At 47.0% G+C, this 17,380-nt stretch overlaps 1 protein-coding gene across 32 annotated transcripts in view; it reads left to right on the forward strand.

Moving 5' to 3' along the window:
- The window catches only part of LOC141917810 (CUGBP Elav-like family member 4), a 1,125,997-nt gene that overhangs the window by 989,703 nt on the left and 118,914 nt on the right, over positions 1 to 17,380 (forward strand). For 22 of the 32 annotated variants that reach the window (XM_074811355.1, XM_074811370.1, XM_074811383.1 and 19 more), the window contains one exon: positions 5,112 to 5,255. In XM_074811355.1, coding sequence (XP_074667456.1) covers positions 5,112 to 5,255 — 144 coding nt within the window. The remainder of the gene's footprint in view (positions 1 to 5,111; positions 5,256 to 17,380) is intronic. The other 10 variants (XM_074811371.1, XM_074811384.1, XM_074811365.1 and 7 more) reach the window with 1 other exon arrangement.

Here is a 17,380-nt window from a genome sequence, read left to right on the forward strand (position 1 = left end):
AGAGCTCAGTAACCTATTGAGTCAGAGGAGACTTATAGGGTTGACAGGAGAAGAAAATTCAGGCATATATGCTACAAGGAAACATCTTCACAAAATTTTTCCTGTGAATGTTGGTCTAGGGAGAAGCAACTCTCCCTGATGCTGTGTGTGGTGGTTTAGCCCCTGCCGGGGTCTGAGACCACGCGGCCGCTGCCCCTCCCCCACAAAGGGAGTGAAATACAAAGCCACGAGACTGAGATAAGGAAAGGTTTAATACAACAATGCAACAGCAACACAACAAACAACAACAATAACAATAACAATAACAGTAATAACAATGAACAGGGCAAGATATCTACTGATACAGCAGTGAGAACAGAGAGATGGCATAACACACGCGTTAACCGACTCTCCCGCGCTGCCACGCTTGGGCGCCAGGAGGTGACGTCAGTATGGTATCGAATAACCTGGCTAGAGCTTCCCCCCAACTGCTGGGGAAACTTAACCCTATCCTAGCTGAACCAGAACACTGTGCAATATTATTTGGTCTTCTGAAAAGCTTTTGCTTAATTGTGTATACACTCCATTTGGAAGGCCATAACTAATGGGAAACAGTACTGGCAACCAGGCAAAAGATTTGTTTTCATTTGGCTTTAAATTAAATCTTAGTGGATGTATATTTTATTTTTAGCTGAATATGAAATTTCACAGTCAACCTGTCAAGCTCCCATTTTCAAGAATGACTTTATTTCATGTGTCAAGACAGGCTGGAAAATTAGTTTTTCCTACAGAGGACTCTGATTAGGGATTACAAAGTGAGTGTGGTGCAGGGTGATTTTTTCCTCCATCTTTTTCCTCACCCTGGAAGCCTGGAGCACATCTGACTCTGCTGACTAAGGGGAGAAATTCATTACCACGCACGGGAGGGGGACCGGAAGCAAGATAATCATATTAAGTAGACTTGCTGAGCCAAGAGAGAATAGGGAAAGCATAATAATACTTAACCCTTATATTATTGTTTTCATCAGTGGATATCAAAGCACTTGAAAAAGGGGATTGATTTTATGGGAAATGAGATAAATGCCAATTCCAAGTAGCCTATTGCAGAGGCACCAGCAGGAATGCTCACTTTCATGTAGTCTCTTTTGACTGTGGATTTGCCGGGTAGAGAAATAAACAGGTCCTGCCTTCAGTAAAATGCAGAATTAAGACACAGATCTCAAAGTACATTTCAAACATTATTGACTTACCCACTGTAACTCTCTTGGCAGTTGGGCAATATAAAGTCCAGTCCAACAACCAGAGAAAGCAAGAGGGAGAGTATGTATTACTAATGACCGAGCAGACAGGACCTATTGCCTTTGTTAGCAGACAACAGCTTATTTACACCATGGTTTAACTGCTTGTGGAAGCAATAAATATTCTAGATGAAGGGCTCTGCGTTTTTTACCCCATGGAAAATCTGGCCCATTATGGGGCATTTCTAATGTTATCCAGTGGATTAGTGGGAGTCACTGGAATAGAAAGTAGTCTTGTGCTGTTGTAAATGAACAGCACTGTTTGGCTCCGCTAAAAATCCTGCACTGGGTGATCTGATAGAGTTTTCTGCCTGATTTCGTTTGGGCCACGTGAAAAGGGCTGCACATGAGGAATCACATACAGAAAGCATCAATCTCAAACTCAATCTTCATATTCAAGACCAATGCAGCATCTCTACTGGTTACATATCTTTAACTGCTTACATGCACTCCTCATTGCAGAGCACTCTTAAAAAAATCCCTCCTTTTGCTCCTCTTTGTTTGTAGTGTGTGCTCTAACTTGATTCTATTTTCCAATGGCCTTTTTGCCCTGTGTATATGATAGTGATTTTCAAAGAGGCCCGAAGTCCTGCTTTGACAGGCAACCCAGAAAAACATCTCATAAGAGGCAGTCTTAGATCCCATTGGGTCAAACGGCTGCTGTGCAGTCACTATGACTCACATCAGGAGGGAAGAACTTCATGTGGAGGTTACCCATGTTTTCATGATGCCATGTACAATAATAGATTGGTTTTCAACAGTGTGAGGCATCAGCAATTTCTTGAGGCAGTTCTCTGGTCCTAAGACTTCCAAGGCAAGTAGAGATAGAAAGAAAAGGGGAAGGAAGAAGACACCAACTTATTTACACTTCTCTGTCTTGCTAACTAGAGCAGGTCAGATCTTCAAAACCCATTTGCACAGATGAATACTTATTCACCTTATTCAAAATCCTGCATGCTTTGCTCTGCAAACCATGACAGCAGCTCTGAACAGCCCAATCTGCTGTGGACCAGTGCCTCCCTCCAATACAGCTGCAAATAGGTTTAAATCATTAGATTCAGGTTACCGAAGAGTCTCTTGGATCAAGGTTAATTAAATGAGTGTTGAAATCTAAGGATTGGTCCAGGTAATAATTAGCAAGACATGTATGTATTTATTAAAATATTCATTTGTTGATGAGCTGCAATTAAGAGTGTGATTTGGGGAAGGATCAATAACTACATCATGTGATTTAAAAAAAATGAAAAGTCACCCAGCCTTGAGAAGAAATGCAGGGGAATTTTGGCTAGATATTTCTTTTTCCTCCCCCCCTTTCTGTATTGCTCCTATAATAACTTCTGAAGACTGCTCTCCACCCCTGAACAGAGCATTCATCTCTCTGTCCCTTTGTTTCCCTGAAGCACTTCTTTCAACCCCTTGCTCTTCACCACATAGTTCAACTGGGTTATAGATTTATTAGAGAGAGACTAAAAGGTCAAAAAGAAAGACTTTTGCTGACGAAAATCACTTTGTCCCAGAACAGGCTGCTAATGCAGGGGAACATCGCTCATTGTGAGACCTTAGATTTATTTTTTTTTAGCAAGTTACTTCCTCAAGTCTTTATTCATAACTAAGGATCTGAAGAGGTAATTGAATATGCATAGCTTGGACTTATATATATGTACATCTATACTCGTGCTTTACTACGCTATTCCCAATTTGTAGCAGAGCAACTCTGCTTTCACCAAGACTATTTTTTTCTGTTTACAGGTACATAGGAGTGTGTGTAAGCTGGTTAATAACACTCCCCTGTGCAATCCCACCTCTTCTAGAAAACGAGGGCCCCACAACAGCTGGTCCTCTGGCATGGAGCCAGTCTTACTCTACTGCTGTGGGCCAGAAGCTGAGCTGGAAATTTCCCCACTCATATTTCCATCAGTGAATACCAGTGTGTCAAAAGGGAAGCATACCATGGGAGTGTGATGATTTCACCTGCTCTTTGTCAGTCTCCTGACGGCTCACCTGCCCATCTCCCCAGGCTTGGTGGCAGCCCAGCTCCTGAGGCAACTGTCTGCCTGCTGTCAGTCTCCTGGTTTTGGCCAGGATAGAGTTAACATTCCTTGGGCTGGGAGGGAGTGCAGCTAGAGGGCTGGGCCTGGTCAGTCATTGGAGTATTCCATATCATGTGACGACATGCTCAGTATATAAAGGAGGCGTGTGCTCTCTCATTTCTGTTTTCCAGTAGATGTGTGTTTTGCTGATTAAGGATACCAATTAAACTCGGACACCAGAGTGAAAAGAGTAGGCGTATTTTACTGGGGATAACTAAATAATGTAACAGAGTAATACAGAAATGTATCTTTCTTAATCTGTATTACTCTGTTACATTTTTTAGTTATGCCTAGTAAAATTAATCTGTATTACAGAAAACATGCAGTAAGAAAAGACAGAATAGTGCACTTAAAGCAAACAAATAGGAAAATACAGGGTAATGCATCAAATCATTACTACATGAGAGAGAGAATAGTGATTAAGAAAGATACAGCCTTCCTGGACTCCCATATCCTTCAAGGCAGCCTCCCAAGGGATTTTGTTAATCAGTGTTTGGAACAGGTCAAAGTTTGCCCTCCGGAAGTCTAAGGTGGCAGTTTTACTAACCCCTCTCTTTGTTTCTCCAAGGATGGAAAACTCAATCATCTCATGATCACTGCACCCTAGACGGCCTCCAACCTTTACTTCCCCCACAAGCTCTTCCCTGATCACAAGAAGCAGGTCCAGGAGGGCACCTTCCCTGGTCGGCTCACTCACCAGCTGTGTGAGGAAGTTATCCTCCACACATTCCAGGAACCTCCTGGATTATTCCCTCTCTGCTGTTTTGTGTTCCAAGCAGATACCCGGGAGGTTAAAGTCCCCCACAGGAATAATGGCAAGTGACCGTGAGATTTCTCCCAACTGTTTATAGAAGGCTTCATCCACCTCACTGCTTTGGTTGGGAAGTCTATAGCAGAATCCCACAGCAAGATCCACTTTATTGGCCCTTAACCTAATCCAAACGCTCTCAACCCCGTCATCACTATACTTGATTTCTGAGCTCTCTGATACAGATGATCATCTGTAGTTCTGCACCAGTGTTAACTGCAGACATAACCCAAACACTGTGAAACTTGCCCAGAAAAGTGTAATATTAAATGTTCATGGAGAGGAAACTCAGGTCCATCAGCTTACTATTTTTGCTCCCCTAATTTAACAGTGCTGAAGAGATGCTGCTTGGTGATGACACATATACCCTGCCCAGCATACTGAATCATGTCTGCATGGCTGGGCAGGGATTTCTCACTGGACATGGGGGTTACAAGACATGGCAGTGTGAAAGGGTGATGCAGCTCAGGGGGTCTGGCATGCACAGAGCTAACAGATTCCATCAAAATAAATGAGTTCACAAATCCCACCACATTAATCCAGAAAAAAGCTTCTACATTTTGCTGCACTGAGTCCAGATATTTTTCCTCTGATGAGGACAACCTCCTGGGCCAGAAGGTTTTCTATATGTTGAAAGAATAAAGCAACAACTTTTGCAGAGAGAACATTAATGACAGCCTGGAAGTTTGAATTTTGGAGGAAACCAGGAACCGGGCTGCTGGCCTGAGTTGTTCACTCTCCAGGGTCCTTTCCTTCCTTCTGATGTTCTCAGCCTCTTGCAAATGTCCAATTCAAAAGGCCTGGGAGATTGCATGGGAAAAATCAGTGTCAGCTGGATCCCACACTACCAAATATGTGTTAGTTGTATGGATTGCATGAGCCAGCGTGTACCTGGCTAATTCCCTTGTGTGTCTTCTTCTCTCTCTTGTCCGGCAGGGAGCGTCTTCAAGCCTGGTGGTAAAATTTGCAGATACAGACAAGGAGCGTACAATGAGACGCATGCAGCAAATGGCAGGACAAATGGGCATGTTCAACCCCATGGCCATCCAGTTTGGAGCATATGGCGCCTATGCACAGGCAGTAAGTATAGACACTGGCTCTATGCATATTTGTGGGAACAGGGGTAGCACATAGAATGGCACAAAGCACATGTGAGCAGAGGAACAACTGAGCAAAGGAGGAACCATTAAACAGGTTAAAGGATGGGAGCAAACTGAGCCATGCCATCTGGGTTAGGACACTATGTCTCCCTCAGACGTGCAATATCTGCTTCTAGCAGTAACCAAACCATAGCCATGTGTGTACCCATGCAAGACAATTCCTATGGGGTTCTCGTGGTTTGAACTTGGCCGGCAGCCAAACACCATGCATCCAGTCGCTCACCCTTCCCCCGCCCAGTGAATGGAGGAGGAGACACCCACGGACCGATACTCAGCCTGCTCCCGGCCGACGTTCCTGCGATCCCAACAGAACAAAGATCCCACAGTCACAGACTGGAAGCAAGAGAGAACCTGCCTCCTTTATATACTGAGCATAATGTCACATGATATGGAATACTCCAATGGCCAATCTGGGCCTGGCACTCCGGCTGTGCCCCCTCCCAGCTCAAGAAAAGTTAACTCTGTCCCAGCCGAAACCAGGAAAGTCTCCACCCCTTATTCCATGCCATTTATGTTATGCTCAGGCTCCAAATACATTCTAAGTAATCACTGCCCCTTTCCCTGGTCTCACAGATATCATTCCCTTAGTATATAGACCATCCCTCCAGAATGTATAGTGAGTTCATTTAGTCCATAACTTCGGGTTCCATTCATCATGACAGTCTTTTAAGGCAGGAGAGATGAGGCGGAGTTGTCTTAGTCAGTGGAGCAGGTGACCTTGGATGTGGCAGGAGGATGGCGTGTAGTCTCTGCTACAATTTGAGCTTGTAGCTGATGTATCTGCCACGGTCCATGCTAACAGTCTGCATGCCGAAGATGTCAGTCTTGAGGAAATTGTGAGGCACCAATTGCTGAAATCAATACTGACTCTATAAAAAGTTAACATTTTTTATTAAGGTGATGCCATTAGTATAATATGTATCAACCATAGCAATGATGCTATGCAATAACAGGGTTATTTGACACTTCAATTCATTGGCTATTTTCACCTAAAATCAAATCCCCTTGAGGCACACATTGGACTTTCCCATCTTTCTGCATTACCCACCAAGTGCACCCAGGTCCTTGGGCAAAAGTAATCCCACACATTGGTTTACATTTACCCAAGGCAGGAATAACCAAGACGGTCTTCCCCAGCATATTTTTAATGCTCACTACAGGGTATTTATCCCCATCTACAGTACATAGGAGGTTTGATTGAGCAGGGCCAGCCTGGCTGGCAGATCCTCTAGTATTGACTAACCAGGTGGTTTTTGCTAAATGCATATCCCAGTGTTTGAAAGTTCCACCAACTATTGCTCTCAGTGTAGTTTTCATCAACCCATTTTATCACTCAGTTTTCCCAGAGGCTGGTCCATGACAGGGGATGTGATATATCCACTCAATGCCATGTTCTTTGGCCCAGGTGTCTATGACATTATTTCGGAAATGCATCCAATTATCTGAATCAATTGTTTCAGGGGTGCCATTCCACCACAAGACTTGCTTCTCAAGGCCTAAATTACTCTTCTGGGCAGTGGCGTGGGGCACAGCATATGTTTCCAACCATCCAGTATGAGCACATAGCGTTTGCCATGCCGAGTTTGTGGGAGCATGATATAATCAATCTGGCAGGCCTACCCATATCTTTATTTTAAACATTGTCCTCCATATCAAAGGGATTTTAACCATTTGGATTGCTTGATCACAGCACATGTTTCACACTCATGGATTACCTGTGCAATAGTGTCCATGGTTAAGTATACCCCTCAGTCACAGGCCCATCTATATGTTGCATCTCTTCCCTGATGGCCTGAGGAGTCATGGGCCCAGCGAGCCATAAATTGTTCACCCTTATGTTGCCAGTCCAGATCTACTTGAGCCACCTTAATCCTAGGAGCTTGATCCCCTTGTTGGTTGTTTTGATGTTCTTCAGTGGCCCTACTCTTGGGTACATGAGGATCTATGTGACATACTTTCATAACCAGATTCTCTACCTGAGCAGCAATATCTTGCCATAATTCAGCAGCCCAGATGGGTTTGCCTCTGCGCTGCCAGTTGCTCCGTTTCCACTGCTGTAACCACCCCCACAGGGCATTTGCCACCATCCATGAGTCAGTATAGAGGTAGAGCACTGGCCACTTTTCTCACTCAGCAATATCTAAGGCCAGCTGGATGGCTTTCACCTCTGAAACTGACTCAATTCACCTTCTTCAGCAGCTTTTGTGACCCGTCGTGTGGGGCTCCACACAGCTGCCTTCCACCTTCAATGTTTCCCTACAATGCGACAGGACCCGTCGGTAAACAGGGCATATCGCTTCTCATTATAAGGTAGCTTATTATATGGTGGGGCCTCTTGAGCACGCATTACCTCTTCCTCTGGCGCCATTCCAAAATTTTTGCCTTCTGGCCAATTTGTGAAAACTTCCAGCATTCCTGGGCATCTGGGGCTCCCTATTTGAGCCCGTTGTGTGATCAGTGCGACTCATTTACTCCACGTGGCATCAGTTGCATGGTATGTAGAGGGGACACTCCCTTTGAACATCCAGCCCAGCACTGGCAGTGAGGGAGCCAGGAGGAGCTGTGCTTCAGTCCCAATCACTTTTGAAGCAGCTCGAACCCCTTCATGTGCTGCCAATATCTCTTTTTCTGTTGGAGTATAGTGGGCTTCAGATCCTCTGTATCCCTGACTCCAAAACCCCAGGTGTTGACCCCAGGTCTCCCCTGATGCTCTCTGTCAGAGGGTCCAGGCAGGTCCATTGTCCCTGGCTTCGGTGTAGAGCACATTTTTGAAATCTTGTCATGTCTGAACCAGCCCAAGTGGTACTGCATGAACTATCTCCTGTTTAATTTGTTCAAAAGCTTGTTGTTGCTCAGGGCCCTGTGTAAAATCATTCTTTCCAGGTCACTTAATAGAGAGAGCTTACAATCTGACTGTAATTTGGAACATGCATTTTCCAGAAACCCACAACACCTAAGAAAGCATGAATTTCCTTTCTGTTAGTTGGTGAGGACATAGCTGTTATTTTATTAATCACCTGCATTGGAATCTGACGATGTCCAGCTTGCCTTTTTATTCCTAAAAACTGAATCTCCTGCACAAGTCCCTTGATGTTACCCTGCTTTATGACAAAACCATCTCTCAGAAGGATTTGGACTATTTTCTCCCCTTTCTCAAAAACTTCTTTTGCTGTATTACCCCATACAATGATGTCATGAATGTATTGCAACTGTTCCAAGGCTTCACCCTGTTCCAGTGCAGTCTGGATCAGTCCATGGCAAATGGTGGGGCTGTGTTTGCACCCCTGGGGCAGTTGATTCCATGTATATTGGACGCCCGTCCAGGTGAAAGCAAACTGTGGCCTACTGTCACATCCCGCTCAGATGAGGGAGACAAGTGACTCAGATTCGCAAATCCCCAATGGAGCGGACAACAAGTCTCCAAGTCCAAACATTTATTAACTACCCACAATGTACTAATTGAACACGCGATAATTGGCTAAGTATATAGCAAGTTGTGGCAAGCAATACAATATGCCTTGCATTTCTTAATGGGAAAGGGAAAAGAGGGAGATAGAGGGAATGGGGAAATACAGATCACTGGTCTGGGTTTCTGCGCTGATCCTGCCGACGAGGGTTCCAGGAGGCACAGAAGGCAGCCGTCTTTTTCGCTTGCATCCATCTTCTTCGCTTCACTGCACTCTCCAGGGCCCCCCCCTTTCTTCCCCCCCTTAATTTATACCCACTTTCCTTGGGTCCATCCCCTAGGTCGACCCACATACCTACGTATCCCATGTACGGGGAGGGGTAAGGTGTTTCATGGGATGATGTAATTAGCATGATCATGTTAGCCCTCATTAGCATATTGAGGGGTGTTAACTTTAATATGCATTTTATGGATAATGAAGCAAAGGTCATTCACCGGACAGATGGCCCTTGAAGTTTTGGCCAGGTGCACCAGAGCAGAGCCGTCCTGTCTCCACAGGGCTCCCTCCTCCAGTCCCATCTTGTGTTATTCGGGCAGCCTTATCAGCTTCGACCTCCACACTATCCACCCTGTGACTATAGTTTTGTCTTGCGAGTGTTTGAGGCATTTCTTCGATCAGCCTCAACTTTTGCTTTCTCAGGCTGTTTTTCTTAGTTTCTCGCAGGCCTGGTTTCTCATCTCTCACACCTGCACTCTGCTGCCAAATGGACTGAGAAGAACACGTTAGCAATATCAGTCGTGGCGTAGCACTTGGCTGCCTTTGACTCTAGTTCGTATTGCAGGTCTAGCATGTCTAGCACGGCAGCACTCAGCGGTGGCCTGACTTCCTTCAGGCCACAATAGTCTACTGTCCATCTCCATTCTCCATTAGACTTTCGCACTGGCCATATGGGGCTGTTAAAGGGGGAGTGTGTCTTGCTGATGACTCCTTGGCTCTCTAGTTGACGAATCGGTTCATGGATAAGAATTATGGAGTCTCGGTTGGTGCGATATTGCTGTCAGTGCAATGTTGTAGTATCAGGTGTCACCCGTTGTTCTTTGACCCTCAGCAATCCCACAACAGAAGGATCCTCTGAGAGATCGGGAAACACAGACAGCTGTTTAATTTCCTCTGTCTCCAAGGCAGCTATATCGAAAGCTCACGTATACAATTTCGGGTCCTTAAAATACCCTCTCCTGAGATAATCTATACCAAGAACTCATGGAGCATCTGGGCCAGTCACAATGGGGTGTTTTTCCCACTCATTCCAGTTAGGCTCACCTCAGCCTCCAATACAGTCATCTGTTGAGACCCCCCTGTCACTCCTGAAATACAAATGGTTTCTGCCCCTTTAAAATTTGATGGCATTAGGGTGCATTGCGCACCAGTGTCCACTAGAGCCTTATACTGCTGGGGGTCAGATGTGCCAGGCCATCGATTCCACATGGACCAATAAACTCGATTGTCCCTGTCCTCCACCTGGCTGGAGGCAGGGCCTCTCTAATATTGGTCATAGTATTCATTATCGACGAATGAGTTAGTGTGGTATGTGCAGGTTTCAGTCTCATCTTGGTCACTTACTTCTCATGAGTACAAATCAGAAGTTCTTCTCATAGGATCGGCAGCAAAGTCAGTCCTTCTGCTCCCTTTGGGCAAAAGATTACTGGAAACTGGAGCAGCATTTCTCTCGAAAGAACACCGATTTGTAGTTGTTCTTCCTTCCAACTCACGTACCCGCTGTTCTAGGAGGTAGGTAGGTAGGTTTTCCATCCCAGTTTCTCATGTCTTTTCCATGGTCACGCAGGTGATACCACAGATTCCCCCATGGTGTATACCGGTTCTCTCAAGTAGGGAAATGCTTGCTCCTAATAGCCGAGATCCTAGTCCATGCACGTGGGGAGTAGGACATTTCCTCTTTGAATTGCTGGAATTCTTGGGATAGTTTCTCCACAGCCACGACAATGGAGGAAGAGAGACTTTCTTCATATTAACGTAGTCGGTGAGCCAGTTCATCCACTGTTGGTCCCTCTTCATCTCTCCAGTCCATTACTGCTAACGCACTGGCATATGATGATGGTGTGCTCCGTACAAACTTCCTCCACATGGGCCAGGTGCATTAGACTTCATCTGGATCTGTGGTTAGAAGTGCATCGTCTGGGTCATAGTAAACCATCTCCTGCACGGCTAGTTCCCTCAACCATTGGATACCTCTCTCCATAGTGGTCCACTTAATTGGATGACATATAACATCTTCCTTGAAGGGATACCTTTCCCCCATGCTTGACAGGAGTCACCTCCAGAGACTGAGATTTTGTGTCCTTTTCCCAATTGCCTTGTCAATTGCCCTTTCGCTAGACAGGGATCCCAGCTGCCTGGCCTCCCTACCCTCTAATTCCATACTACTGGCCCCGCTATCCCAGCATCGGAGCAGCCAGGTAATGAGGTGCTCACCTGGATGGCGGCTGAAATCCTTTCGCATGTCTCCCAGCTCACTCAGGGATCAGGATTGGGTGATTACCACTGGTTTTGCCTCCTCCTCCTGTACGCGTGATGGCCCTGGTTCATTGTCATCCTTTACAATGCGAGGGGATTTTTTTGTATATTTCTTCTTATGTATAGGAGCAATTGACACCGTCACAGGTTCTCTGGTTCAGCTGCAGTGCCTGTTGTCGGGGACGGATTAGCTCAATACCTGTTTCCAGAGTTGGAGTGGCTGCAGCGCTTGTTACGGGGGTAGAAGTGGCTGCAGTTTTGCAGAAGATTGGTGCGGGAGTTAAACGCATGCAAATGATCACACAGTGATTAAGCAATGCCTACTTTAATATGGTGGACAAGCCTTTTATCATGAAGGTGAGAATCACGAGATACAATCATCACATGGTACAATTCTTTCTGATTTGACAGGTAGCTTTGCACATGCTCCTTAGGCTCTCTTCTGGTTGGATGAAAACTGCCACATCGACATTGTACAAACTTCTTCTCGGCCCAGGCCATCACCCTGAAGCTGTTTACCTTCCTGGGTTCTTCCTCATTCTTCCAGGGTCAGTCCCTCGTCACATCCTCACTCATACACAGGATTGCTCACACGTCCATTTTCTTGCAGGGACTCCTTCTGAGTCCCCACACAGTTTCTCTTGTGGGCTTTGGAGTGGCTGCAGTGTCTGTTCTTTTATCAGATCCACAGCCCTTCTCTTCCCTTTGATGGTACTGAATAGTGTTTAATAGGGCTCAGTAGGCATGGGCCAGGCCCCAGCATGTTGCAGTGAGCTGTGTCTCTTTGTAATTACCAGAGTGACATCATACTTTTTCCGAATATTTTACTAGTTTTTCAGGATTCTGCACCTGTTCAGGAGTGAACTTCCAATACACTGGAGGTGCCCACTGTTCTAGGTACTTGCCCATGCTTTCCCACACCCCCAGCCACTCATAATTCTCTAACCTTGGGGTCCTTGGGGTAGATCTCCAGGTGATACTCTTAAATAGTTGCTTAACCCTGAACAAAGCCTGAACCACATGCAGGAACACACTGGCTCCCAGCAGGAAGATGACCACGTTAGTGTGAACATTCCAAGGATATTTGAAATTCCCAAAATTCTCAAACACAATTATAAATAGCCTCAGGACTGATTACTTCATTGTGCCATAAACCAGTGTTACATAGTACAGCAAAACCAAAATCTTAATCCAACTCCCACGAGTGATAAGCAGCACCATGGGGACTATATACAGCAAATGAGGTGATGAAGTTTTAAGGAGACAAGCTATCAACATTATGACCAGATCTGTCATGATCTCAACCCTTGAGCCCCACTGTGGTGGTTTAGCCCCTGCCGGGGTCTGAGACCACGCGGCCGCTGCCCCTCCCCCACAAAGGGAGTGAAATACAAAGCCCCAAGACTGAAATAAGGAAAGGTTTAATACAACAGTGCAATAGCAACACAACCAACAACAACAATAGTAATAGTACAACAGTAATAGTGATAGCAATGAACAGGGCAAAATAGCTACCAAATACAGCAGTGAGAAGCACGATGTACAAAACCACGAGTGCACCGCGCTCCCGTGCCAAGAAAATGTGACCTGCCAGGATGTGACGTCTGCATGGTATCTGAATAACCCGGCTAGAGCTCCCCCCCCACTGCTGGGGAAACTTAACCCTATCCTGGTTAAACCAGGACACCCACGCTGGGCACCAAAAAGGACTGTCATGGTTTGAACTCGGCTGGCAGCCAAACACCATGCAGCCGGTCTCTCACCCTTACCCCACCCAGTGAATGGGGGAGGAGACACCTGCTGACCGATACCCAGCCCACTCCTGGCCAGCAATCCCAACAGAACAGAAGATCCCACAGTCACAGACTGGAAGCAAGAGAGAACCCCCCTCCTTTATATACTGAGCATAATGTCACATGATATGGAATACTCCAATGGCCAATCCGGGCGTGGCACTCCAGCTGTGCCCCCTCCCAGCTCAGGAAAAGTTAACTCTATCCTACTCAAAATCAGGGTTGGGCTTCTTGGCTGTGCCCCTTTCCAAATCAAGAAAATTAACTCTATCCCAGCTTAAACCAGGACAAGGGTCTAAGCTGTTGCTATCAAATGCAAACACAACTAGCATTTGAGTTTTGGATAAAATAGGCCTTGAATTCAGCTCATCCTAATTTTCTGTCCCACATCAGCACCATCTGGCACTAGAGAAGGTTTCTGGCCCTCCTCTGCTAGAGGCTATGCAGACTGAGTTGAATGGGGGACATGGCTCTCTACTCCATTTCCCAGGCCCCTGCTGCCCCATGCATCACTGTGAGTGTCTCTGGAGTGGTCACTGGATAAAATGGCAGCTGTTGATGGAAATGCTTTTAGGTTCATTAAAGTATGCTAGATAATACTAAAATGAACAAGCAGACATATGCACACATACAGTACTCACTCCCCAAAACGGTATGATTTAAGCACACTGGGGAAATGCATCAGCTATTTAAAGCACTGTTGCACTACTTACATACCAAACCTGGGCCCTGGGCCCCTGAGACAGTGTGACTTTACCAGGAGCTGAGCTCCTGACATATCCCTGAAATGGATGCCTCTGGCATAACTACCTTTCCTTAGGCTACAATTACAGAATCATAGAATCATCTAGGTTGGAAAGGACCTTGAAGATCATCTAGTCCAACCATTGACCTAGCACTGACAGATCCCAACTACACCATATCCCCAAGCACTATGTCGACCCGACTCTTAAACACCTCCAGGGATGGGGACTCCACCACAGCCCTGGGCAGCCCATTCCAACGCCTAACAACCCGTTCTGGAAAGAAATGCTTCCTAATATCCAGTCTAAACCTTCCCTGGCGCAACTTAAGGCCATTACCTCTTGTCCTATCGCTTATTACTTGGTTAAAGAGGCTCATCCCCAGCTCTCTGCAACCTCCTTTCAGGCAGCTGTAGAGGGTGATGAGGTCTCCCTTCAGCCTCCTCTTCTCCAGACTAAACAACCCCAGTTCCCTCGGTCGCTCCTCGTACGACATGTGCTCCAGACCCTTCACCAGCTTTGTTGCCCTTCTCTGGACACGCTCGAGTCATTCAATGTCCTTTTTGTAGTGAGGGGCCCAAAACTGAACACAGTCATCGAGGTGCGGCCTCACCAGTGCCGAGTACAGGGGCAAGATCGCTTCTCTGTCCCTGCTGGCCACGCTATTTCTGATACAAGCCAGGATGCCATTGGCCTTCTTGGCCACCTGGGCACACTGCTGGCTCATGTTCAGCCGGCTGTCAATCAACACCCCCAGGTCCCTCACTGACTGGCAGCTTTCCAGCCACTCCTCCCCAAGCCTGTAGTGCTGCTGGGAGTTGTTGTGGCAGAAGTGCAGAACCCGGAATTTGGCCTTATTGAAACTCGTGCAGTTGTCCTCAGCCCATCGCTCCAGCCTGTCCAGATCTCTCTGCAGAGCCTCCCTACCCTTGAGCCGATTAACACTCCCACCCAACTCGGTGTCATCTGCAAACTTACTGAGGGTGCACTCGATCCCCTCATCTAGATCATCAAGAAAGATGTTAAACAGGAGTGGCCCCAAAACCAAGCCCTGGGGGACACCACTCGTGACCGGCCGCCAACTGGATTTAACTCCGTTCACCACCACTCTTTGGGCCCGGCCATCCAGCCAGTTTTTTACCCAGCAAAGCGTGTGCACATCCAAGCCGCAAGCAGCCAGTTTCGCCAGGAGAATTCTGTGGGAAATGGTGTCAAAGGCCTTACTAAAGTCAAGGTAAACTACATCCACAGCCTTTCCCTCATCCAATAAGCCGGTCGCCCTGTCGTAGAAGGAGATCAGGTTTGTCAAGCAGGACCTGCCTTTCATAAACCCATGCTGACTGGGCCTGATCATCTGGTTGTCCTGCATGTGTTGTATGATGGTACTCAGGATGAGCTGCTCCATCAGCTTCCCGGGCACCGAAGTCAAGCTGACAGTCCTGTAATTTCCCAGATCATCCTTCCGACCCTTCTTATAGATGGGTGTCACATTGGCCAGTTTCCAATCTGTGGGACATCCCCACTCATCCAGGACTGCTGGTAAATGATGGAAAGCGGCTTGGCAAGCACCCCAGCCAGCTCCTTCAGCACCCTCGGGTGTATCACATCCAGTCCCATAGACTTGTGTGTGTCTATGTGATGCAGTAGGTCACTGACTAACTCCTCCTGGATTGTGGGAGGGTCATTCTCCGCCACATCATCCACCAGTCCTTCTCTGTTCACAAAGAGGAGATCCAGCAGGGCACCTTCTCTGGTTGGTTCTCTCACCAGTTGCATCAGGAAGTTGTCTCCCACACGTTCCAGGAATCTCCGGGACTGGTCCCGCTCTGCTGTGCTGTATTTCCAGCAGATGTCTGGGAAGTTAAAGTCTCCCACAAGAACAAGGGCAAGCGATGGTGAGATTTCTCCTAAATGCCTATAGAATATTTCATTCACCTCTCTGTCCTGGGTGGGTGGCCTATAGTAGACTCCTACTACAACATCTGCCCTGTTGGCCTTCCCCCTGATTCTAACACAAAGACACTCTACCCTGTTCGCTACACTTGTGCTCAAAGCAATCATAACAGTCCCTAACATACAGTGCCACCCCACCACCTCTCCTTCCTTGTCTGTCCCTCCTGAAGAGCTTGTAGCCCTCAACAGGCGCACTCCAGTCATGGGAGACATCCCACCATGTTTCTGTGATAGCCACAACATCATAATTTTCCTGTTTCATCATGGCTTCAAGCTCCTCCTGTTTGTTACCCATGCTGTGTGCATTGGTGTACATGCACTTCAGATGGGCTGGTGTTTTGCCCCCTTCCCCCTTCAAATCTAGTTTAAAGCTCTGTCAATGAGCCCAGCTAACTCCTGCCCCAAGATCCTCTTCCCCCTCTGGGACAGGTGCATTCCATCTAATGCCAAAAGGTCTGGTGCCCTGTATACCAACCCATGATTGAAAAATCCAAAGCCCTGATGATAACACTAGTCTTGGAGCCACAAGTTCATTTGTTGAGTTCTCCGGTATTCTTCTTCATCCATCCCCCCAACTGAAGGGATGGAGGATAACACAATTTGTGCCCCCAACCCCTTAACCAGTTTCCCCAAGGCCCTGAAATCTCTCTTCATTGCTTTAGGACTTCTCCTGGTAATGTCGTCACTACCTACCTGAAAAAGCAGGAGAGGGTAGTAGTCCTTGGGTCTCACTAGAGCAGGGAGTTTAGGTGTGAGGTCCTTGACGTGGTCCCCAGGGAGGCAGCAGACTTCCCTATGAAGCGGGTCCGGTCTGCATATGGGGCCTTCGACACCCCTCAGAATGGAGTCACCCACTACAGTGACTCTTCTGGGGTTCTTTTTAGAACTGGTTTTAATACCTGGTCTAGAATGACCCGGCCTTGGTGGACCTTGGTCTTCCTCCTTGTTTGTCTCATTCTCTTCCTCCTTCTCTTCTTCACTCAAATGTTCCAGGGCCCCGAATCTATTGTGAAGGAACACCATGGAGGGTGAGGGTCGGGAGAGGATTTTCCTGCCTCCCTGAGCGGGGACCTGTTTCCAGCCTCCCCCATCTCTTAGGTCCCCTCCTTCTGCCTGGTAGCAAGAGGATGAGGGATTACCTGCCTCGTTTGGAGCCTCCATTTGCTCCTGTTGCTTTAGAGGTGCTAGGGTGTTACTCCACCAATCAATTTCCCTTTCACACTCCCTAATACTTCTTAAGCTCTCGACCTCTTCTTTGAGTTCCGCCACCAGGCTGAGCAGGTCATCCAGCTGATCGCAGCTCTCACAGTTGTCACTGCTGTCCTCCGGCAGGACTGACAGACTCAGACACTCCCTGCAGCCCGGGACCTGGACTGCTGCATGTTTGCGTGGCAGCTCCATCTGGGTCACCACATTCTTTCTGGTGGTGGTTTTGATGCGAGTGGAGACCATGGTTCAACATTAACAAGGACCTGCAAGACAAGATCAGGTTGAACTCTCTGCCTGATATTTCAGAGGAAGGTAGAGGTGATCCCTCCAGCAGGCAGACACAGTAATGCCCAGTGATGTTGTCTGCCTTCTCTGGAACAGATTAAAGAGGAACATTTGCAGGTAGTG

The sequence above is a fragment of the Strix aluco genome, chromosome W, assembly GCF_031877795.1.
Source record: "Strix aluco isolate bStrAlu1 chromosome W, bStrAlu1.hap1, whole genome shotgun sequence".
NCBI lineage: Eukaryota > Metazoa > Chordata > Aves > Strigiformes > Strigidae > Strix > Strix aluco.